At 37.1% G+C, this 25,705-nt stretch overlaps 1 protein-coding gene across 2 annotated transcripts; it reads right to left on the reverse strand.

Moving 5' to 3' along the window:
- Positions 1-10,765: 10,765 nt before the first annotated feature.
- Positions 10,766-20,648, reverse strand: LOC144551711 (eukaryotic translation initiation factor 4G-like). Of its 2 annotated transcripts, XM_078299784.1 has the most exons (12): positions 20,382-20,648; positions 20,100-20,305; positions 19,069-19,220; positions 18,507-18,656; positions 18,181-18,239; positions 18,040-18,096; positions 16,185-17,443; positions 16,112-16,127; positions 12,900-15,778; positions 12,567-12,761; positions 11,824-12,182; positions 10,766-11,198 (listed from the first exon to the last, which is right to left on the reverse strand). In XM_078299784.1, exons 2-11 carry the CDS (start codon positions 20,276-20,278, stop codon positions 11,852-11,854), a joined length of 5,277 nt encoding a protein of 1,758 aa, XP_078155910.1. In that variant the 5' UTR covers positions 20,279-20,305; positions 20,382-20,648; the 3' UTR covers positions 10,766-11,198; positions 11,824-11,851. The 2 variants fall into 2 exon arrangements, with proteins under 2 accessions (XP_078155910.1, XP_078155909.1); XM_078299783.1 differs by having other exon boundaries at positions 16,112-17,443.
- Between the last annotated feature and the right edge of the window lie 5,057 nt (positions 20,649-25,705).

Here is a 25,705-nt window from a genome sequence, read left to right on the forward strand (position 1 = left end):
ACAAGGTATAAAATGTTATATTAATCTATTTAATTGATAAGTAGATTAAAGTTTTCGAAATCAATCATGGAGTTGATCTGTAAAAGGATTAAATTAGATTTTGATGTCAAAGGAATACTGAAGGTGGAACCCCTTGAAAAGTTTCCTGACATACCCCGTTTAATCCTTGGCTTAAGTTAGAAGTAAAAATTTTGTTTTACGATCTTTCCGCAGCTTAAGCCTAAACCGGTTTTGGTTACCCCGAAACCCAACATTACGCAATGATGTTTGATTACATAAGTAATTTGTCGGATGATTTACTTCTCATTATCTTAGGGCTACTCACGACCGACAAGGCGGTGCAGACGTGAATGTTGTCTAAGAGGTGGAACAACCTACTGTGGACCTCTTTGCATTTCCTCAACATCAATGCTAGGGATTCTAATGCCCGATTTTCCATGGAGGGGATCACTGCTTTACTCCATAAGATTAAAGATGCCTGTATTATAGAGTTACATCTAAAGTGTGATATGTGCCTAGTATCTTTTTTTTTTTACTAATATATATATATATATATATATATATATATATATATGCTCAATTCTATAGTTTAATTACTCTCGCATGTGTTTAATTTTACAATTACTATTATTAATCCAAATATATAGGATCCGCCATCAACAATTTTGCTGCAAAAACTCCCGGTCTTCAAGAACATAACAGTTCTCACTGTTTCTATCTGTTTGTATTCACTTTTACAAATGGAAACCTGGATCATAAGGAGTTGTCCGCAGTTGACTAACCTTGTAATAGTACAACATGAGAACTGTGTAAGTTCTTAATTTTTCCTAATATTTATTATTTATTAATTATTGATATTTGTAATTAAAGATCTTTTTGTTATTTAATTATTATTATTGGTTCATCTTTTAATTTAGTTATGTGTTCATCCGGAACCCCCCAGTGGGTATGAAAATCAATGGGTTGAACCATCGCCGAGAAGAAATCTCAAGATGGTTGAGGTGAAATTCTGGAAGTTCAACAACCTAGTAGAATACGTGGTGCATTATCTAATGCTTCGTACAAGTGAATTGCAAAATTTTAGGAATTACCGTGTAATTAACGGTTACCGTGATGCTGTAGAACAAATGCATGATTTAGAACCGAGGTACGATAGGTAGAATTGGGCAATTGTAAGATGGTTGGCCGAGCCAGATGATTTCAACCCCTAGCATCCTGATCCAGAGCCTTTCGAGAAGACCTTACAATTTTACTAGTTTGATTAAAAATTAATATGTTATTTAGTAATTAATGTTATTTGTTATTATTTAGTCTAATTATTTTTTATGAAAATATGTCATTTTGTATTAATTTTATTCTTCTTTTCTTATAATATATTCCCTTTGCAACGCACAGGCACGATACTAGTATACATGTTGTATGTTGAACGATGAATAGATCTGTACAAATTTCACTCGAGGTAAATTAACTTAACTGTACATACTAATAACTGGCAACTTATTAATTAGTTATACATTAATTTCCTTGAATGTACATGTCATACACAATTTACTGTTAACATGTACATTTCAGGACTTTAAAATATGCAACCCGTTTTATTATAATTCAAGCAGTATATTTATTAATTGAACATTACATTTGAAAACTTTACAAAGCTTCATTAAAAGTGCATATGATATCTGTAAAAGTTAGAAAATATTTTTGCAAAAGCATACTAATATTGGAAAAATAAAAAGTGAGAATTACAACATACTAATTAATATTTTGATTACACTTCGAATATTAAATATCAAAATCGCAGATCAGACGGTCAATTACTATTACTAATTAACTAATGAACACAAAAATTGCATCACACAGTGATCACCAACGATTTAATCGCTGGCAAACCGATGGCTTTCATACTAATAAAAAGCGGGAAGACGAACCCACTAATAATTGATCACCATCGGTTCAAGCATAAGCGGCCATTTTTATTAATAACCCACAAAAAAAAGTTTTTTACAAAAATAACCTCAAAATCTAATTTTTTTCAAATATAACCAAACCGCCAGGGTTGCTGGCGGTCCACTTCTATAGCGGACCGCCACTATTCCTGGCGGTCCACTTTTTTTTTTTTTTTTTTTTTTTTTTTTTTTTTTTTTTTTTTTTTTAGAGATCTGATTTTTTTTCTTAATATTTTCATTTGTGAAATTTTAGTTTTTTTTTGTTTAGGGTATTTGTCAAAAAATTAAGGACTTGGCATTTATTAAAATTTTAAATTTCAAGTTCTGACAGCTTGGGCGGTCCACTAGGGACCAGACCGCCAGTATCCCTGGCGGTCCGCTAGCTGTCTTATAAGCACGTTTTCTCTCTCTCTCCATCACACAGTCTCATTTGTTAAACCACAGAGAAGAAAGAGAGAACGATTTTGGCGATTTTGAAGCGATTTTAGGCGATTTAGAGGCGATTGCTACAGGTATTTTATTTTTTATTTAATTATTTTCTGTTTAATTTTTAATTAATAATTATTATACCCGCAGTATGTAAATACTATAAATTAGTCTTTAATTAATATTATAATTAACTTTTAAATTGCAAAAAATAATGAATCTATTATACTGTAATTCTTATGAATTTTTTTTTTAAATGTAGTTTGTTAAGGAAAAAATGCTGGTTGCACTGTACGTGGGCGGTAAGCTAACTAAGGGTGTAGAGGGCGTGTATTACTCGAAAGATGCCTCATTCGGCTTGCAGGTTAATGAAAGAACCACATTTATTGAACTTAAGCAACTAGTATACGAAAAGACTGGTGTAAACCCCAACCGGTATGACTTAGAATTGGCTACCCGAATTGACACACAACGGGCTGGGGCGGGTAAACCTTACTTTGTGAGTTTTCCTATAACAGATGAGGAGTTGTGGAAGGCTGTGTACCAACAATTTGAGTCTAGGGGGGTCGCGATGATAGACTTATATTCCAGGAGGGTTCCCCAGGCCGGGGCTAGACCTTTTAGTGCGGCTGGGGCTGGACCTTCTAGGGCTCCCCCTGTTGGACCTTCAGGTTATGACAATTCGGCTTATGACAGCCAGGGGTACCACCACTCCCCTCATGACAGCCAGGGGTACCACCACTCCCCTCATGACAACCAGGGGTACCACAGTCCCTGTTATGACAACCCGGGGTACCAAAACTCCTGTGAGTTTACTGAAGTTGTACCACCACCACCACCACCCAGACAGGCACCCATAATCCCTACATTTCCAGCTATACCAGAGTCAGTACCGATACAGTTATCCGTTAATCGAAATGATACTAATATTGATGTTGATGCTATTGATGCCATACCGGAAAGAGAAATGGAAACTGGAGATGAATACCAAGGAATTTGGGAATCTGATGACTTATCAGATGGTGATGCAAATGTACCAGGTTTGTCCAGGGAAGAAAAATTCCCAATCAGGGGTCGGGGGAATAGGCATCCTGTCGCCACATTCAACGATACCACAGCTTTTGAAGAGGCTGACATTAGTTTCTTTGGTCCTCGTGTTGTATACAATCGTGAACTTGCCCCAGGGCAAGTCTATACCAACATAGATGAACTTGTAAAGAAAATTCACGAGACTCACGTTCACGGCAACTGGGAATGTATATTAGAAAAAAGGGAATCAAAAAGATTGGTTGTGATATGCAAAAATGCCCCTTGTTGCGAGTTTCGCCTTTATGCAACCCCTGCGGGTTCGGGGGAAGCATGGATAATTAAAAAGTGTGAACCACCTCATACATGCAAGTCTGCGTCCACAAGGACAGACCATTCAAACCTGACAGCATCACTAATTGCCGATGCAATTGAGGCAGACATTAAGTTGGATCCATCGATGAGCATCAAGGCGGTGGCTATGGCCGTCAGACACAAATACATACATGTAATCCCAAAATATAACAGGTTGTGGAGAGGTCGTGAACTTGCGATTTGCAGAGTATTCGGTAGTTGGAAGGATTCATACAACTATCTGACACCATTGCTCCAGGCTATGGCAAGTACAAATCCTGGCACCGTATTTCAGCGGTGGCATGGCCCCATTTATGACAAGAATGGAGTACTAATAGAGGGAGTTCAACAATTCAAGGGCATAGCATGGGCTTTTGGTCCTTGTATCCAAGCTGTGCCATTCATCAGACCCGTTATCAGCATTGATGCATGCTTCATGTCTGGCCGTTACGAGGGGAGGCTACTGATAGCATGTGCATATGATGCTGAGAACCAGTTGTTGCCTTTGGCGTTTGCAATTGTTCGGAAAGAGGATGGTGAGAACTGGGGATTCTTTATGCAGTTTTTAAGAAGACGGGTGGTTGGGCCAACAAAGTTTTTCTCTGTAATATCAGACCAGCACAAAGGAATAAAATATGTTTTTGATCGTGAAGAATACGGTTGGTCAACACATACTGGCGAGTGTGTGCACAGGTTGTGTATGCAACACGTTGCGGAGAACCTTAGCAAGGCAACCGGAAACGATAGCTGGGTCCTAGAAACATTCAGACGTAATTGCAAAAAGAAGAAGCCGAGAAGGGTGGAAGAGATGAGTAGAGAATTTGCAAAGGTATGTGTTTGTTGATTGTTTACATGTCTTATTGTACTTTGTTAACATATTTTTATTTTAATTGTTTACTTATATTATTTTATTTCCTTATTTATATGTAGTATATGCCGAAAGCAAATCTCTACTTAATGAAGGTGGGCAAAAATAACCCCAGAGATGTCGAAGAGCCACCAGCATACGAGAAAATATTTCAAGCACGTGATGGAGGTTACCGTTGGGGAATTATGACCACCAACGGTTCTGAATCGCTGAATGCAGTCTTCAAGGAGAGCCGGACGTTGCCTGTGGCTGCAGTTGTAGAAGACACTTTCTACAAGTTAAATACCTGGTTTCAGGAACGGCGTGCTAAGGCCGCAGAATTAATAAGGATGAACCAGTCATTTTCAATAAGGGTGGAGGAGAAACTAAGAAAACACAGGAACAAAGGTGCAACTATGACCGTGATCCCGATGGGTAATGATGGTACAGAATTCGAAGTGCACAATCCAAATGAGTACGTTCCTTCCAGCCGTAGAGCAGATGGCACTATGGAGTTTGTGAAGAGGGCTTTCAAGTACGTAGTGCAATTCCGAGAGGCAAGAGAGGTGACATGTACATGCCAAGGACCCCAACTAACTGGAATTCCTTGTAGTCACGTGATGGCGGTATGCCGAGTGAGAAACTTCTGCGAGGATCACTATGTCGCTGACATGTATCGTACCGATTACCTTGCTTCTACTTGGGGTGGATCTTTCCATTCTTATCCTAACCAGCATGAGTGGCCTGCGTATGTCGGTGATAGAATACTCCCTTCAGAAGGATGGATAAGGAAGGGGAGGAGGAGACACAAACGTGCTATAATGACCATGGACGAGATGGGTGGTAGGAGGCCATCGGGAAATCAGGCTCGCCGTTCCGTTTCTGACAGGCGCAGGGCAGGTATGTAGCATTTTTCGGAATTAATTTATGATTTTATTATATTAATAACTGAATTCTGTTGTTATGTTCAGATGCCATAAACGAACACAATGAAAGAGAAAATGCGAGAGTTGTTGCTGAAGCAACTGGTAGAACACAACCACCTCTTGCGACCCAATCATCTAGTAGCCAAGGGTCTACAAGTACTGCTGCTCCTGCAGCTGACACCAGAAAATCTTCTCGTCTATTGGGTCTATTCCGACGTCGTGAAAGATGAACTTATTATTTTGCTTAGGTGAACTAAGTTATGAATATTTGTGAACTTCAGTTGTATCGTTGAACTTTAATTGTATTTGTGAACTTATTATTCCGACGTCGTGAAAGATACGTTGTAATTTCAGAAGACCATTTCGATGTAAAGCAGAAAAAACATAAAAACCAACATGAAATATAAAATAAAACTGCAATCATAATAAAGAGCTACAGTCCAAAATACATCATAAAAAAACTGCAATCATAATAAATACATCATAAAAAAACTGTATATGTATATATGTATGTGTATGTGTATGTGTATATGTATGTATGTATATATGTATGTATGTATGTATGTTTGTATATATGTATATATTATACATATATTATAAAAACCGAAAAAAAAAGACCAACAAGCTGTCAGAACTTGAAATTTAAAATTTTAATAAAGACCAAGTCTTTAATTTTTTGACAAATACCCTAAACAAAAAAAAAAACTAAAACTTCACAAATGAAAATATTAAGAAAAAAAATCAGATCTCTAAAAAAAAAAAAAAAAAAAAAAAAAAAAAAAAAAAAAAAAAAAGTGGACCGCCAGGAATAGTGGCGGTCCGCTATAGAAGTGGACCGCCAGCAACCCTGGCGGTTTGGTTATATTTGAAAAAAATTAGATTTTGAGGTTATTTTTGTAAAAAACTTTTTTTTTTGGGTTATTAATAAAAATGGCCGAAGCATAAGCCGATGGCATTAATTAAATAATATATATATATATATATATATATATATATATTAAAGAAGCGGAACCCAGCCAAAGGTATATGAAATTTTGTAGTTTACAAAATGATTGTTTGATCTGTAACTATGTGATTTAATATTCATGCTATCTCACATGCAATGGTTGGATCTAAATTCAAACTGTGCATTACTTGAGAAGGTTTAATTTCTGATTGAGATGGCTGTCTAATTAAAATTAAAGTCACTCCAGCACTATTCTTCTTCCTTCGTTTAGTGTGCTATGATCGATCACCGAGGCCAACCAGTTCTTCTTCTTCCAGAGCTCTCTTCTCATTAGTTCCTCTTTGCAATAATGAGCAATTAGATAAGTTCTTTGTCCGATGATATACTTCGCAAAATCTTAGAGTCGCTCCAGACTGGCGAGGCAGTGCGTACGTGCGTGTTGGCGAAGCGGTAGAAGAACCTGTAGACCTCTTTACCCATCCTCGAAATTTGGTTCAGGAATTCTACTGCAAAACCTACTATGGAGGGGATCACTTCTTTACTTCACAAGATTAAGGATGTTCACATTCTGGAGTTTTTCCCCAGATGCCATTTGCGCCGTGTATGCACACCTATATATCTTGATCGTATCATTTTTACAATATAATTAATTAGAGGAGGGATCCAATTAATTACACCATTATATTTTATGGTGACACATCTTGACACCAAATTTTTATAAGTTATTTTTGCGATTGTAAAATTTAAATAGTCGATCCAGACCGTTCAACGTGATGTCCGTATTAAAATGTGCTTGGAGACCAAATTTTAATTTTTTTTTTAAATTTATTACTATTTATTTAGAATTTTTTAAAATTGTTGTTTTTCAATGGTTCAAAATTGCCTGAAAACAATAATTTTGTACACATCTTAATAAATACTAATGTAAATAAAAAAAATATAAAATTTGGTTTCCAAGCACATTTTAATATGGAGATCATGTTGAACGGTTTGGATCGTCTGTTTAGATTTTAAAATTTGCTCGCATCTACATCCCTGGAACTAATAGAGTTTCTAATCTGATGTGGCAGTTTCTAATTCAGTTTCAGGTATGTGAGAAAGTTTCTTATTTAGAAACTCTGCAGTAAATTTTCTTATTAAGAAACTGTTTATAAACTCCATGCTGACTAAATGATTGGCTCAAATTATTTCTCCTTTTTAATTTATTGCTGATGTGGCCTAATAGAAACTCTAAAATTAGTTTCAGAGACGTGAGAGTTAGAAACTTTAGAGGCCTTAGTTTCTAAAAAGTGGTTAACAATTATTTAGAAACTCTGTTGAGTTTTAGAGATGTAGACTTATAAAAATATGGTGTTAAGATGTGTCACACAATAAAATGGTGTAATTGGATTCATCCTCAATTAATTAATGTAAATCTATACATAGGTTATTCTGACTTGTGTTTAATTGTATATAAATTTTATATTAATTCAAAACATGTGTAGGATCTGTTAGCACAGGAGCTGCCGGAAATACACCCCAGATTTGAAAACTTAATTGTTCTCTCTGTTGCACTGTGTTTTTATTCATATTTTGAAATGCAATATTGGATCATAAAGAGCTGTCCAAAGCTGACAAAGCTTGAACTAGTACAACATCAGTCTTGCGTAAGTTTCCAAATACATAGCACTTCTGTTCATTTTAAATTTGTTGTTTACATTAAGTAAAGATCATAATTAATCTAGCTAGCTAGTTATATATCAATTGATCAACTATTTGTTGCAGTTGTGTGATAATGATTATGAAGAATGGAAAAAAACTATAGTTCCAGTCCCGATGGTTGAAGCATCTGATAGAAGAGACCTCCAGATGGTTGTGGTTAAGTTTTGGAGGTTTGATACCATGGTGAAACGAGCGATTCAGTATCTCATGTTTGGTAAAGGGGAATTGAGGAATTTTAGGCACTATGCTTTAGTTGTCAATGGTAGAATTGATCAACAAGATTGTGTCTCGTGTAGAATAAAGTTTCGAACAGCGGAGGGGATGGGTTATAGCCAACAGGACCGGCTATTTTCAAGCATGATGTTTGACCGTTATTGCTATGATACTTGTTGTATGAGGTCTATGCAGTTGTACTTATGAAGGAGGAGGATGTTTTTTGTTATTAGCTAGTGATCGATATACCTCAGCCTCAGTGTGTGTGGCTTATGAACATTTGGATAGGTTTAATTATCTTTTGGTAGTAAATGCATCATGTCCAGCTGATCATATATATGCTGATTAGTGTGTTGTGATTTGTTGTTCATTTGCTAAATTAATTTGGATGTATGCATGTATGGATGAACAACATATTTTGTGTATGGATCGATGCATGTATAATTAATTTAGATGTTTTGTAATATATGCATATGTTGAATTGGGATCTATTATTTTGGATGTTTAATTAATTTGGATGTTTTGTAATTAATATATGCATATGTTTAATTTAACTTTCTTGCATCTATAGTTATGTTACTCTAATTAGTTACGAAAACTAAATTATTATGAACTTCATTAGTTTAACTAAATTATAGATGAGTCGCCCAGTACTAACGGTTCGTGAAATTCAACCGATGGCAAAGGAAGGGGGGGGGGGGGGGGGGGGGGGTCAGGAGGGGGTCCATCAACACCATCGGTTTGTTATCCATAACAGACGATAAAAAATTCAACGTAATTACAGCGCTGCCACTTGTGACGTACACCATTTGTGCGGAAGCACATTCGATGGTAAAGAGGCAATAGAAAAAATGTTTTTTTTGTAGTAGTGCCACCAAATATAATATAACAAACCCAAAAATGCCAGGGACCGAATTAGATAGAGGATAATTAAGGGGTGCTAAGGATCCCTATAAGTTAGAAAAATTTTAATTTTTCCTTTCAAAATATTTTACAGAAAAAATATATTATTATCATCTCATAAAATAAAACTATAGAACACTTATTTATCCTGACTCCTATGTTAATTTTCTGATTCCGTCCCTGAGAAAAGCTGACTACCTACTTATTTAAGGTCGATGCCTCTCCATGGACGGAATGATGACACTCCTGAAATCTGAGCTGTAGTCATGTATACAATCTCGCTCCTCTACAGTCTATGCTACACGCAAAGTCGAATTCAGATCCTTCCGGTACCGTAATAGAGAATTTTTTTACCATTAGTAGATTTGGACCGTTCTTTTTAACTTGGCACGAATCTCAAAGTCCAATAATACTGCCCCTATGTTAGCCCGAATCTCAAAGTGACTGGGAGTTAATCTCAAACCGTCAAACCGTAAAGTGAGAAGAATCTTTTATAGTGCTTGGGAGGATACTTTCCCCGCAAAGTCTTCCTTCCACCATTAAACACTTTCTCCGGTAAGAGAAATCAAAATCGAAATCGAAATCGTCTTTCCATGATAGACACTGCCTAGTTACATGCGAAACAGCCTTCACGGCTACACCAAAATATGAACAGCATAGGGAAACAAAGCCATACTACTCAAATAGCTATGGATTTTCTATAACCAAACATCAATAACCATGGACAAAGTTCCCTCAAATAGCACAGGAGTAAGCTCCTCTCCTTGCGAACAATCTAATCAAACAGGGTCAGCCCCATGGAGACGCATTCCTGGGCTGCCACCATTTCCAAGTAACAGGGTCTTTAAGGAAGAACAAAGATTTCGGAAATAATTTTCAAATTCATCCAAATCAACTGCTCACAATACGTGACGTGAATCGAAACCGGACATCAAACCACCTCACACTCCTGATTGTGCGATAACTCTCACTTTCACTTGCACCACTCGTAAATATTTTTGAACTTTTTTTCATTGAACAGAACGGTAACTAATTACCTACTTCTACAAACAAGAAAAAAACTTATTCTATACTTGCAAGCTGCAGCATAGACACCCCAGTTGACAGCACATGCTTACTTTGTCGATATAATGCAAACAGTTGTATATAATAATAAAGTCAACATATTTTGATCCACACATTATAGGACCACAAGCCCAGTCATTTTGGTATGATCCAGTAGACTTCTAAAACAATGCTACAAGGTTACAACTATTGCAGCCCCTATTTCATAAAAAATAATTATTACACCTAACTAAATGAATCCAAAATATAGCGCTAGTTCATGCTCGTGTGAGAAAACAGACTAGTAGAGGTAGCAAGGATTTATGTACACAAGTACAACGACGGATGATAGTAAAAACAAAAAGGGATCAAGCAACTATTTGACCGCCAATAAGCGAATGTCTATTGATGATATAACACAAGCCACTAGATATAATACCTGCAATAAAAGATAACTATCACCAAAATCTACAGAGTAAAAACATGTTACAGACCAAAAGCCATCAGTGGCTCTCCGAAAGTTAGAACTATTTGTTTCTGTTTCAACTCATCAGACACTGTGGTTAGACCCCAACTCAGCACAGCATTTTCTCAACTCTTCCTTCTCAATTTTGTTATACGTCAGCCTAACAATTCACAATTTTTCCACATCAAAATAAATTGCATGTTAATCACTCGTGATTAACCCCAAGTGCCTTCCGTACGATACCTGCCTTACAATGTGTGAGCACAGTTGTATAAATAAATTTTTAATGTTGATAGTCTCCATTCATCGGGCATCAGAAAGTATTCCAAAATAGAACTCCGTGCTGACATCACGAGTAGATAAGCTGATTGGTTCAATGCTCGCAACAAAACACAGTGATCTACAAAAAAAAAAAAGCCAATCAGAGCATATTGAAACAAATCAAGGTTTCCACATGTGCCCTTTAAAAAAACATGAAGTGCGTGTTTGGTCCCGTAGAATAAGTTGCAATTGGGTAGAATAAGGCAGAATAGTTGCCCAACATGATTGGAAATGCTTGGAATTGAGTGTTACAATGACAGAAGAAAAAGGAGGAATAGACAAGAAATTTGGCACTTAAAACCTCCCATTTCACAATCATGCCCCTATCCATCTATGTTTTTCAGGTGAGGGGGAATGCACTATTCTATATGTTAAATTGATGGAAATGCAATTGGGTAAATTCCACCAGCTTTGAAATCAGGGCAACTTCCACCTTTTTTAATATGAAATTTTTTTTAAATCTATTCTCACCGAATACCTACTAAAATATTGCGCATAACCCTAAAAATAAAAAACATCTGATTCGCACTAGATATCAAGAAAATTGACCAATACCATCTTGCCAATAATACATACAAACAGTGACAGAGGAGGCCTAGTGTGTACGCAAAGTATATAGATGATTGTTTTTCAATATTGATGCAACATAGGCATTGTCATGAACAAAAATAAATATCCTTCACAAGACTAGTAACCTATAGTACCTGATATAAGCATCAATTCTTTTAGTTTCTAGAGGAAGGGATCCAACTTCTTAGAACGCGCTGGGGGTGGCGGTTTGAAATCCTCCAACTGAAGGTTGGATCCAGCCCGAACATCATTCAAGAAAGAATCCCCTTTCTCAACCTTAATATATTCTAAAGTGCAACCAATAACATCCCCACCAAGACCAGCTTCAATCAGCAACCCTGGTTCCTCCCCACCTTCGCATACCAATCTCCCTATGTCCTCCAGAGACATCACATCCTCTGCTATAAATTTTGCAAAAAGCCTTCCGAGAAATTCCGGCGCTTTTGGTGCATCATTTACTGCATCTTCTAGAATTGACAGTACAGTCTCTAGCCTGATAAGCAAGAAATGAAGAATTAGGAAGCAGCACAGCTTAAATCTAGTACCAGTCGGCTCAGGTTCATGCATGCACAAAAGAACACCAGACGAGTAACACGATTATTTCTAAGAATCAGATGGTGCAATTAACAGATGGTCTTAGCAAAAAATTAGACAACACGAAAGAGTGTGCAATGAGAGTAGCAAATCAGATAATTTTCTTTCCTGCTTTGACATTCATTTTATTAGCGTGCCTGGAATTGTCAAGGATTATACATTTGCTAGATTATTCACCGTACTTCTCAGTACTAATATGCAAATAAAAAAGCATGCCAATACTGGATAGAATCACAGAACGGAAACACTATGTATGGATATAAAGGAGCAACGATGACTATACCCCTGCTGAAGCTGGGCCTGAGGAAAAAGGCCTCCACTGGGCTTGCAAAGGTTGACCAGAAGCTTATACAAAACATCCCTTTCCACTTCCTTTCTCTCAAATGAGTCTGAGACCCAGGTTGATATTATGAGGTGGTAAGAACCAGGTGACTTCAGCTCCTCTATGCACATTGCCACCTCCTTCTCGTCCTTTGCACTGTCATCAGAAGAATAAGTAGAAGCACGTGAGATGGGAGGCATGAAGGTTGTATTAAAAACAAAATTGCAACACCAGTTGAATGTCAGCTGTCATTAAAACATCAACAAAATAAGAAAAGAAAGAAAGAAAACATACCTATAGAACTCCCTTATAGCAGAAACTGATTTTTCCTTGATGACACTGTCTGGAAGGCTGGTACTACTTGGAGATGAAGCCACCAGCCCAGCTTGTCGATTAACCACAGGAGGAGCTGGCCTACTACCAGCTGAGAAATTACGATCCAATCCTCTCTGGCCCCAACCCAATGAAGGCCCGGTCCGCTCTTCTGGGCTCGCCATGCGCACACCCATCCCACCTTCTCTTGACCCATATCCGTACTCTGAACTTGTACCAGATCCAAACCCATTTGTTGGTCCTGACCCCATTCTATCTCCCATGGCACTACTGGCATTTGAAATGCCGGGCTGGCCTCTGATAGACATATTCCGGCCAAGGCCTCCTTGTGGTCCCAAGGTGATAGACTCATCCCTATTTACCCTTTGAGGAAGTGGCAGCGACGGATTCATATTTCTATTGTCGAAGTGGTATCTGTCCCCCCTATCCTCAAACCGTACATCTTGCATGGCAAAACCACCACGGCCGGACTGAGGTGGGGCCATGCCACGTATACCAGGTTGCTGAGAAACAGGAGAAACTAAACCCATCTGAGGGCCCCTCCTCATGGGGGGATTATTCATGACAGGCCCGCTGCGGGACAGCCGGGTTGATTGGGCCTGGCGCTCCTGGGCAGCATCCCGATGCACTTCCTCAATCTTCTTAGGCCCCTCAACCTTGCGCCGCTGCTGCCACTTATTCCTTCTTAAATCAATTGCGTCTTTTAACATAAAGCGTACACGAGAGGAGTACCTTTGGTTTGTCGATAGATTGGCCATGATGTCAAAGTATGCATCCATGTGTTCCTTGGCTTTTGGATGATCTATCATTTCACCAATTGTGCTCATGAGTTTGCAGAGCGCCTCTATGTCCTCTTCATCAGGGCTTTGGGTCGGCCCCAATAGCTTTTTAATGCACTCATGCATGATCCGTTCAGTTAGCATCCTTTTCTTATACAGTTCACCAATCAGTCGAATATTACCTAACATGCGTCTCCTGGCCTTTACCCTCTTCTCTTCTCTCTGCTCAGGGGTTTGTTTAACCTCCCCCTCTTCTTCAGTTTTCTCGGCCTCTGCTTCCTCACGTTCACCTCTTTCAAACTCCTCCTGGCACTTGTTCAACAATAACCTCTTAAAGGTAATCTTTTCATTATCTTCACTAAAATCTGGCAAGACAAGCGCCAGATGCGAGCAGAAATTTGCATACATCTCACAGAATGTCGGTTCCATTAACGCCTTGTCAAAAATCTGAGAAATAACCCCAGCTAGTGTATCAGGGCTGTCTATATTCACCGCTTTAACCTGCTCAAATAGCTTGTCAAAATTCTGAGGCGTCAATTTGTTAAGTATGGCCTTGAGCTGCCGCTGTTTTGCCTGTTCCTCATCAGAGATTTTGCCAACCTCGTACTTCCTGTCCGCCTTGTGCATCAATTGGTGGGGGCTCGCTATTGGTGATGGCATCAGGCCACGCTGGATTCCACCAGAGACATGCTGCCACCTGTCCATGTCAGACCCACTTCGGTGGAGGCCACCTCCCTGAGGCAAAGGTTGTGAAAGAATTCCACCTGTAAACTGATTTGGTGACTGCCCTCGTGGGTATTTCATCATATTATAATTGGGACCCTGGCCAGGCCGAAGGTTCGCCATATTTGGGGGACCATTGTTAAACTGGCCCATGTCCACACGTATGTCACGGGCTGGGCTGAATGGGCCTGGTGATTTAATCCACCTCTCCTCCTCAGGTGGTCCACCACCACCACCACCACCCATCCGGCGATCACCCCGTTGACCCCGACCAGGACTAGGGTAAGGCTGGTCAAACGATCTACCACCACCGAATAGCGCTTCCGTACCCTGTTCTATTTGAAACCCAGCAGGTAGGGCTGAGCACTGTTGAGAGAAAGTTAAGAGGAAGTCTCTCGAGTATTTTTTCGTCCCAGTAACATCAGCTGCTGTTGCCTGAGCCTTTTGCTCCAATGATGGCAACTTTGGAGTGGACAAATCAGCTACATCTTCCCAATCATCAAGTTCCCCTTTCCCTGGTGCTTCTTCTTCATTTGCTATAACTTCTTTGCGGGCTTCCTCATTTGTTTGAATGCTCCTGTCAGCTTTAGAAATATCTGGGGTTGCTGAGATGGCTTCTGGTTTTTCTTCTGGACCCTTATATGCACTGTACAATTCTGAGCTTCCAGCCGCATCAGCCTTCGAAAGCACTTCCTTTCTCAATTTCTTTTTTGATGTACTTTTCTTCGGCGCCTCTGCAACAGGCTTCTCTCTTGACACAGAGCGAACAGTCATCACATCAACAACTTTACTTTCTAGCTTTAGTGCCTTGTCTGCTGCAACTTCTGATGACACCAGTTTAGACCCAAGAGCACTTCCATTAGCATGTGAAAATGAACCGCTAGATAAAGATTCACTATCAGTTGATACCGTAGATGTGCTGCTAGTAGGCCGAATGTGCTTATCTTCAATATTATCCTCAGCCAGTTTGGGCACATATTGTGATGGTTCATCAGCTTCCTCAACAATCGCACTAGGTTCACCATGACTCTTCTCCATTTGTTCATTTGATTCACCTGATAACTTCTCCTTTTCAGGTTCCACCCTTTTTACCTTATCTTCGACTTGCACTTTATCAGTCTCTGAATGACTCTGCTTGGCATCTGACACATCAGGGATAGGTGCGACAGAATGAGTTTCAGAGAGATCCCCCTTGTTTTTAGTTTGGGTCTTTTCAGGTTCCAAACTAGACTCAGTTGGCCCTGACTTGGGCACGGCAGTGGCTTTGATATCAGCAACATCTCCCTCCTTCAAAAGAGCTGTCTGTTTAGAGCTTTCTGCTGTATGAGATGCGTCCGACTGCAACATGATACATTAAATTATTGTCATAGCTATTTGATACCATTGGCTAAATCTCATTCTTCAATTTTCAAGTATGATTCAGAAGTATGAAAGTTGCAACAAAGAACTTTACAATTTACTGCTCAATAAGCTCTTGAGCATGGAGCAATTTGGGTCTGACGCCCACTGGGCTCAAATTTGAGTTCGATGGTTCGTAATCCGTCAAATCTGCTTTAAGATCTGTGTGCACTAGATCTGCACAAATATCAAAGCGGATGCGCACGGATCTTAAAGCTGATCGGATGGATTGGGAACCCATCCAAATTGTTCCCCTTGAGCATATAGGCATACCTGTGGTTGTTCAAGCTCTTTCTTGTACGGCTTTTTCTGGTGCTCTTTTACTGAATCCATTCTCTTCAGAGTGTCTTTCTTCTTCATTTCAGCTCCAGCCGAACCAGGTCGAGATTCTGCTGTTGGGGTTGCAGGCATTTCTGCAGGAGCTTTCTTTTCAGAAATGAGCTCAGCAGCAGAACCTGTACCTGTGCCCACATTGCTTTCCTTCAGATTGTGAGAAGCGTCAGCAGGCTTGTCAGATGGCTTTGATTGCTTAGGTGCTTCCACTTTAACTGGTTGAGTAATTGTCACCGTGGGTCTGGCTGTACTTGGTGGAGGCACAGTCTCTGAATCAGCATGAGATTGAGAAGTAGGTGTTGCTACCGGCTTACTGCTTGGAACTTGGTTTATAATAGATTGCGGGTTCATATATGTCATAGTCTGGCCAGGTTGAGGCACTGAGAATGGGTACTGAGGTGGCTGGGAGCCAGTAGACATCTGGGTACTAGTAAGGGGTATGTTTGATCCTGGGAAGTACATAGCTGAAGGATTATAAGAGCCGTGGTGTACTTGGTGATAGTACCCCATATGAGGTGGTAGAGTTTGTATAGGTTGCGACTGGGCTGCCATGTTAGGCATTGCTCTTGGAGCAGCCGCAACATTTTCAAGTTTTACTTCCTCATGGGTGTCTGGGTGGGTGATTTTCACAGTGGGAGCCTTACGGGCACTAACAAACTTAGCAGGAGACTGCTGAGGCGATGGATATCGAGGGCCAAGGCTGCCCATGCCCATTCCACCCAACTGGGGCTGGCCCAACTGGTGGCCCGTAGGAGGCACAAATCCCATGCCCTGGCTCTGGTGCAGCAGCGCCTGTTGCTGGAGGCCATGGGGCTGGATGCCAGAGACAAACATCGTTTGTGGCACCTGATTGGGACCACTCCCCACTGGCAGTGTCATTGTCATTTGTAAAGAGCTGGGGACAACCCCCTGAGGCGTTGGCATTTGTGGGCCATGGGCCCCAAATTGGAGTTGTACAGGTGAAGGTGCCTGTTGGTGCTGGAATGGAACTGGATGGGGCATACCAGGCATGTGCTGGAATGGAACATTTGGGGGTGGTCTCGGTTGTGGTGGAGCTGGGCCTGGTGCTGACCCTGAGACAGGTGGGGCTTGTTGAGAAGGGCCCTTTGATTGAGGGTTAAGAGGTTGTGTTGGAGGACGCGGGTGAGATTGAGGCAGAACTGGGTTGGAATTAGCTGTGACAATTGGATCCTTTCTTGGATGTGGCAGTTGTGGTCTTGGGCCGGATGGTGCAGGACCAAGTGCCATAGCTTTTGATGCATCAAGGAGAGCCTGCAATTGGTTGAAGGTTAAGTCTAGCAAACTCGTCATTGACTCTTTAGCAGGGTACAGATTACAAAAGGAGTCTTATATGCATCCATTTTTCTAAAGTTGATATTGAATAAATTTCTAAAAATCAAATGTCAAAACTTAATCAATGGATGCAAATTTTATATTATTTTTGAAATGGAAAGGAGGTCAAGCCCCCAGTCAAATTTCAATGGATGCAATTTAAAACTTGTTAAACTTTTTGGCTTGGTTTGGATGGACAGCAGGAGATATTGGAAATCAACCAATATGAGTGCTCAACAGGTAGCAGAATGTTACATAAATGTCGAAAAGATCTTACTTTTCTATTTATTTCAGATTAAATAGGCATGATTGAGGAATGAACGTGAAGGTACTTGAACCTTCTGAAGGATAAACTTATAAAACCAGAAAATTTGATTCTAGTGGCATTGCCAACAATCACAACCTACTGTTGATGTTCTGTATCAATACACACAGGCTTCTTATAGGACCTTCCGAACCATTAATGGTTGCAACAGACTATGTGGGCTACTTCCAGAAGCTTTGACAAGAAGAAATAAAATTAGAACAGCAAGTACCTGATTGCGCTTCTGCTCATCCAGATTGGGAGGTGCAGAGCTTGTTCGTGCAGGGATCTAGGACAACAAATAACAAAAGAGAGTGATATAATGAGGGGCATTACAAAGTTAAATGAAAATCCATTTGAGGTAAGGACATACTTGTAAGCCATTCATCATTCCCACATTAATAGAGCCAAACTGGAGGGGAAATGCTCCTCCTGAAAAGTATCATGAGCATGAAAATTCACGTTTAACCATGGTATATTAAAAATGCTTTTCTAATAAAGCATAAATCCTAAAAGTCTGTTACATTGGTCTTCACCAGAAGAAATCCATTTGATAACTTTTCCAAGTTAAAACCTCATTCTGATTTTGCCACGTTGTGTATTAGACATCACTAAGGTATAATACTGCAATTGTTAAGCCTTAATGCACCATAGCTTGCAATTGCAAAATGATATACAAAAAAAAAAAAAAAATTAAACCTTTCGACGGTGAAGGAGGAATAGAAGAATCCGGAGTTTTTGTGGAAGACTGCGAAGGTGGACCCCGCGGTGCAGGATGAGAAGAATTTCTTGGTGGAGGTACATTAACTGGCTTTTCAGTAAATGTGGTTGGTGGAGCATTGGGTGCCGCTGTTGAGAGTAGGGAGACCAAAAAAATAAAGGTGATTTTTGGCGTAATTCAAAAAATCCTTAACCAACATTAAAAAAAATTCAAGATCTTAGCATTTTGATGTAAACCTTTAAAGAGTTGAAGAACAAAAGGAGGATCTTTAGAGCCTAATTTGAGGTTCAACATTTATTGCATCAATAAAAAATTGTCTGTTGCTCTTTCAATCTCAAAATCCAGGAAAACCTTGGAACAAATTATTTCAGACTTTTTACAAAACATTACTAATTTACATTCAAGAGGAATACGGGGAAGAAATTAGGGTATCCCGACGTTATCCCCAGCAATCAAGCCACTTGGACATATCAAAGTTTAATGATTTAACAGAATGTGAAAGCACAAATTAAATATGAAAAACGCTGCATTTAGGAGTACCATGTGGAGGTTGGAAATGAGATTGAGAACCGTTCAGAGAAGCTGCTCCCTTTGGAGGAGTGGCAGGGGTAAAACCAGCACTCGCGTCAGAAATTGTGCTGACTTGGTTCGGTCTAGGGGGGCCGCCTTGTACATTTCCAACTTTCTTAAAGCTGTAGCAAACAACAAGTTTGTTCTGTCAAATTATAGCTTAGGACGGCTTCCTCAAAATAAGTGCATTATGCACTATTAAAGACAGAAAGGACGACCTAGCTAGTATGTGTTACTCAACAATTTACAGGATTAATCACAATTTTTAACCTTCTTTTCTCAGTTCTCTAGTAGCTGATTTTTTTTTGTAGATTCGTTAAATAAGATGGAGCATGGCTGATTGAGAAAACAATAATTATGATTGCAAAGGCAACACTTTGTGCTGAGTTTAAACGTGAACAGTATATGCAATCAACATGGATAAATTAACAGGCCTAAGACAAACTTATTTGAGATAAATGCAGAATATCTATCGCACTCTGATAGGTAATAATATCGTTGACAAAAGATCTTACTTTCAAAACCTTCTTACATAAACAGTGCATATATACTCCATCCCTAATGAGAGTGTTCGTGGGGTCCTTAACCCCCCCCCCCCCCCCTCCTCTCTAACAAACGCCGCTTTCCCCAAAGAAAGATACAATACCTCCCCCCTGGTTCAAGTTTAATACACAAAACACTTCTATGCTTTTTCCTCGTACTTGCAAAAGAATGCGACTTTTCCAGGACACATGCACAAGCTTATCATGTCATGAATAATAGCTATTTCAGACATATGTAATACTTACAAAATTAAAGAAGGGTACCCTACATCGGACTGGAATCTACTGCCAAAAGAGGACCCTTATTATACAATTCTGACTATATTAAGATCTCATATTCCATTATTCAAGATGGTGGTGCAAAAAAAAAAACATAGCCCCAATGTAATTGAAACCCAGAGATAGAAATAGAAAAAAATGTGGTTCTAAAGTAAAAATAAAACATATTGAGAGACCTACCTTCGGTTGGAGTTGAGAGGAGGCTGTCCAGAATGAGACGAGAAACCAGCACCGGCAGGGGGCGCCGCTGCGCCACCTCCTCCGCCCTTTCCACCACCGCCCGAGTGACCAGGCCTATGATAGCCAGAGCTTCCCGATCGGGCGGATCTTTTTACGTCGCGATTTGAATTTCCTGACATATATACTATCGAATCGCTTCCTTTAACCTATATAAACAAATAGATAAACTGAAATTAGATCGAGTAACGCATGACAAACGATGAGAAGAGGATAGAGCCGAACCCTAGAGAGATCGAGAAGGGATTAGAGTTTTGCTGGTGGCTCTTCGACTTTTCTCTTTCTCCCGTCAGTGAGACACGGGAGAAGAGGCAATCATCGGCTGGTGGGAAGAAATGGAGAGAGTGGTGAGGGAAGAGAAAAGCGGCGATTTTTTTCAGAGAGAGAATTTGGAAAAGGGTGGAGTAAGCGTGGTGAGAGGTAATTGGGGAAGACAGAGAGAGAGAGAAAGAGAGGAGGGGGATATATGCTATGGTAAGAAATTCTCTAATCTCAGTGCAAGGTCATTTTTAGGGTTTTTGCTTATCACCCTTCGCTTGAAAATAAAAAAAAAATTAAAAAAATCATTAATTACAACTTCTTCAAAAATAAACTTTTACTAATTACTGTTTGTTCAGTTTTTAGAAAAATTGTTATCGGATTCTCTCCTATTGTCGGTTGCATATTCTAACTCATGTAATGGATCAGATATTAAGATACAATCGTATATGATTTTAACAAAACAGTTTTGACTTCGTGCAGAGCACGGACTATAAAATTAAAATAACTATATGTATAATTTGTATATATATACCTTAAAAAAATAACTATTGAGGCATACTTTCGTAAAACACAAACAGACATTACTAGTGTTGTGATATTCACAGTAGTAACAAAAAAAATTAGTGTGCTGAAATATTTGTTTGGAATTTAAAATCGCAAAAATAATTTATAAGTATATGGTGTCAAAATTTGTCATCATAAAATTATGTAATTAGATCCTCCTCTATAAAAAAATTAAAAAAAACTACTGAGGCATATCTTCGTAAAACAAACACAGACATTACCTGTGCTGTAATATTCACAATAGTTAAAAAAAAATAGTGTGCTAGATCTAGATGTAAGAAAGTAATATTATCTATTAACGCTCGTTTCGAACGAGAAAACGCAATGCATCTACCATATATAAGAGTAAACAAATATTTACCATGTATGATGTGCTTGAATCATATTCGATAAATTCCGTTTTTAAAACATCATATGTTTTTATCAGTGTTCTAAATAGCCCGTTATAGCGTTTTTGGACCCTAAACGCTAAGCTATGGCATCAAAACACATCATTTGAGCGACGGACGCTATAACGCATAATGTGTAGCGCAAATACCGCGCACTATGCAACATGAGCTGTTTTTTTTTTCTTTTCAATTTATATGGGCTTTAAAATAAACAGATGAATATTACATTATATCAAATTCACATCAGCTATAATAAAATTTTCATTTTGCCCTTGGTTTTTTTTTAGCTGATGATAAATCAAATAAATTGGTAAATTCTGAAAATTTGACTAACAAGAATTTCTTCAAGGACCATCTATTTATTTTACTAGAAGTATGATTTTTGTTTTTATTTTCTTTTCAATTTTTTTCTTTTTAATTTCTAGGTTATTTTGAAATTTAAATAGAAAAAAGATAAATTATGTTCTGATGCTGAATATATTTTGAATAGAAAAAGATCGATAATTTATGATATTAATATTACTATGGATATTTTGAGTCGCAATTTGGATTTTGTATTAGTTCAATATAAATATTATATTTTTTAATCAATTTGGTATTATTTATTGTTCTATGAGACTAGATAATGTTGATATTTAGTACAAATATATAATATAATTTTTATAAAAATAAAAAAAACACTATGTAGCATAGCTTTCGTTATGGCGACGCTATTTGCTATAGCTTTTTTTGTAGGCTTTCCGCTATGATGCCATAAACGCTATTTAGAACCTTGATTTTTATCGACAAGTGAGCTCGAAACGAAATATCCATTAATCATATGTTTATTTACTAGATTCACTATAACAATTAAAAAAATATCATGATATTCTGCTTGGTTGATTCTCTAAGGGCGTGTTCGTTTGTCGTGGAATTACACGGGATGGGATTTGACAGAGATGGAAACCCACTTTTGAAAAAGTGGGAACCCACGAACACGGGTACATACATTATTTATTATGGGAATGTGTTAAAACGAGTGTTCGGTTGTACCGTGGGAATAACTGTAGAAAATCTTATCTTTATTTCTAAAGTACTTAATACAAATACAATTATACTTATTAATAATTATTAATATAATTAAATAAAATGATTAAAAAATAACATAATAATATTTTATAATTATTATTTCTTAAATTAAAATTTTGTAAAAAAAATATTCTTTTAATAATTATGATAAAATATATTAATCACGTTAATTAAGAAACAACAAAAAATATTGATCTTCACAGTAGTTGCTCCAATTGGGAAAAAAAAAATTACCTCATACTCAATTTGATTTATTCCATTGAAACAGTGTTTTTGAAAGAGAAAAAGTAAATTGTATGGAAATTGAATGGGAATTGATTTGAGAGAGTTTGGAAATTATTTGAGAAATCTCATCAAATCCCATTCAATCCTTAACAGCCGAACACGACCTTAATGAAAGGGAAGGCATGCAAGTATTTTGTTTCTTTTAAATCAAAATTAGGAAAAGGAATATGGAGACCTTTTATGAGGTTGTTTGATGGCATCATGCATGGCTGCATGTATACATTTTATTTTTACAAGGAGTACAAGAATTTTAATTTCTGAAACAATTATCTTGAATTATGCAACGAGACCAACTAATTCGAATGCATACAATCATTGTTGAATCGAGGTAAAAATAATTTAAAATTCGCTTAATTATCTACGTACCTTTGCGGATACCGTCGCCAAATTTCTCCACCTGGAACAACAACACAACACAAGTACAATAAGACGTTGAAATAACTCGTATTCGTAATTAATTAAATAATTATATGTGTATTGATAATTAATTACCTCAACACAAGTCAGAGATAAATCCTCTGTAAGTCCGATGGCTAAATATCATACCTCGGACAGAGGAATTTTGAGAGACGAGTAGGCTTTTAGAGGTAGTTTTTTTTTTCTTCTTTCTTTCTGATTGATAAGTAGATTGTGTTTTCTTTCTTCTCCTCTCACTTCTCTACTTTTTAATTTACCATAGTTACTATTTCCTGTTATTAGGACTTGCTGAGTAGCTAAAAAAAAGGAATTTAAATATAGAGTTAATTAGCATGATTTTTAAATAAATAGCCACGTAAGTATTGTATTATTCACGAGTATTTTATTAATTCGCTTGCTAATTAATTCTCTGTCGATGTACGGAAAAATAATTATATTATGCTTTCACCAAAAATAGCAAATTTTATAATCTCATCTCATGTACTATATCTCTAACACAGAGGGGAAGGGGCTAAGCCCTCCTATAAATCGAAATTTCTTATTTTTATCTTTCAAATTTCTAAATTTTTAAATTTTTAAATATTTAAATAAAATTATATAATTAGTCTTCCTCATAAAATGAAACTACATGATACTGTTTTTCATAAGAGAAAAGGTTGTATGGCGCTTATTTATCGAGTTCTATGATTTAATTTTCTATTTATGTTTACGAAGTTTAAACAGTCAATTATAGTTGTTTAACATGACCTCTGTATAAAAATGTACTTAAAAATCAAAATAAAAAAATAGGTTCTTTTTCACTATTTTTTAGTTAGATAGAAAATCACCTTATCTAAAATAATTTGGTCCATGAAAAAGTAATAATTTTTTATTCATCTGAAAAAATAATAAATAAATTATAAAAAAATGTAAAATTTGATTTGTAAGTATGTTTTTATATAGAAATCACGTTGAACAGTTTAGATTGACAATTTGACAACTTGAGCTTTAAATACAGAGATATAGGTCCACAGCACAAACGGATCCATTCTATGCAAAGTAACATAACCCCACTCAAAAGGAAGATATAAATACGATAACTAACCGAATCTACTTTTTGAAAAATTATAAATTTGTTCCTGTTACGAGACTTTTAGAGCTGATGTGAATTTCATTCCCAGGAAAATTTACAATCTTTAGGCCCATTTTGCTGAATTTTTTTCATAAACCATAATTAATAAAACGAATTTAACAGAATTAATATGATTGATTTTTTTTTTCAAAAATCATAAGGACCGTGGGGTTCCCACGGTCTCAAAATTGTCTTTTCTCCAGACCGTGGAGTTCCCACAGTCTCAAATTTTTTTTTTTTATAAAAAATAATTTTTTTAATTTTTTGTATTAAAATATTAGAAATGTTGAATATATTTCTTTGAAAATAGATGAAATATAATATAATTTGATTTATTAGAAAGACTGCAATAAATAACCCGGATCAATATTTTTCAGGTTGGGTTTTTCGCGGCTGTAAGAAAAATTAATATATTTCTTTATGTGTTATTGGAAAAAAATAAAAATGCTTAGATTCTGAGTTATTGATCCCGGTTCAAAAGTCACTTCTAGGTAATCCAGAAAATATTGTGATCCTTCTAGGACATTTAATTTATAAAAAGTTATATCTATTTTGAGAATTCTTTTTGAATAACAATCATTAAATAACTTAACAGTTTTTATTTTTTTCAAAAATAGATACAACTTTTCATAAATTAAATGTACTAGAAGGATCACCATATTTTCTGGATTACCTAGAAGTGACTTTTGAACCGGGATCAATAACTCAGAATCTAAGCATTTTTATTTTTTTCTAATAACACATAAAGAAATATATTAATCTTTCTTACAGCCGCGAAAAACCCAACCTGAAAAATATTGATCCGGGTTATTTATTGCAGTCTTTCTAATAAATCAAATTATATTATATTTCATCTATTTTCAAAGAAATATATTCAACATTTCTAATATTTTAATACAAAAAATAAAAATAAAATTTTGTTTTATAAAAAAAAAAAATTGAGAGAAAAGACAATTTTGAGACCGTGGGAACCCCACGGTCCTTATGGTTTTTGAAAAAAAAAACCAATTATATTGGTTCCGTAAAATTCGTTTTATTAATTATGATTTATGAAAAAAATTCCATTTTGCCTGGTTAGATCAATTCCCATTCATTTTATATTAAAATTTTATAAATTGGTGATACATTTTTTATTAATAATTTGACCATAATTAGCTACCATTTTTTTAATCAATACATATGATCTTTATTTAACTAGCAAATTAAAAGTTGACATTACAAAATGTGCATATAATATTTTTACGTTACATCCTGCGAATCATATAACAATTTTGTTCTTTTTTCTATCAAATTATATTTGCATTTGAATCTTATTTGGCAATGTTCTATTACATATATATCCATATCCATGCAGGCAGAGGCAAATCTACCTTGATTGAATAGGAGTCAATTGACCCATTTAATTTCAATTTCATATATATATATAGAGAGAGAGTTAGGTTGGGGTGCTATGG

This window comes from Carex rostrata, chromosome 3 (genome assembly GCF_964058835.1).
Source record: "Carex rostrata chromosome 3, lpCarRost1.2, whole genome shotgun sequence".
NCBI lineage: Eukaryota > Viridiplantae > Streptophyta > Magnoliopsida > Poales > Cyperaceae > Carex > Carex rostrata.

Excerpts from the sequence above, each read along its gene's own strand:
- LOC144551711 (XM_078299783.1), bottom strand. The coding sequence starts at position 20,278 with ATGTCAGGAAATTCAAATCGCGACGTAAAAAGATCCGCCCGATCGGGA. Across the intron at positions 15,779-16,111 it reads AAGAGCTTGAACAACCACAG|TCGGACGCATCTCATACAGC; the intron begins GTATGCCTATAT and ends ATCATGTTGCAG. Across the intron at positions 12,762-12,899 it reads GCTATAAGGGAGTTCTATAG|TGCAAAGGACGAGAAGGAGG; the intron begins GTATGTTTTCTT and ends TTCTGATGACAG.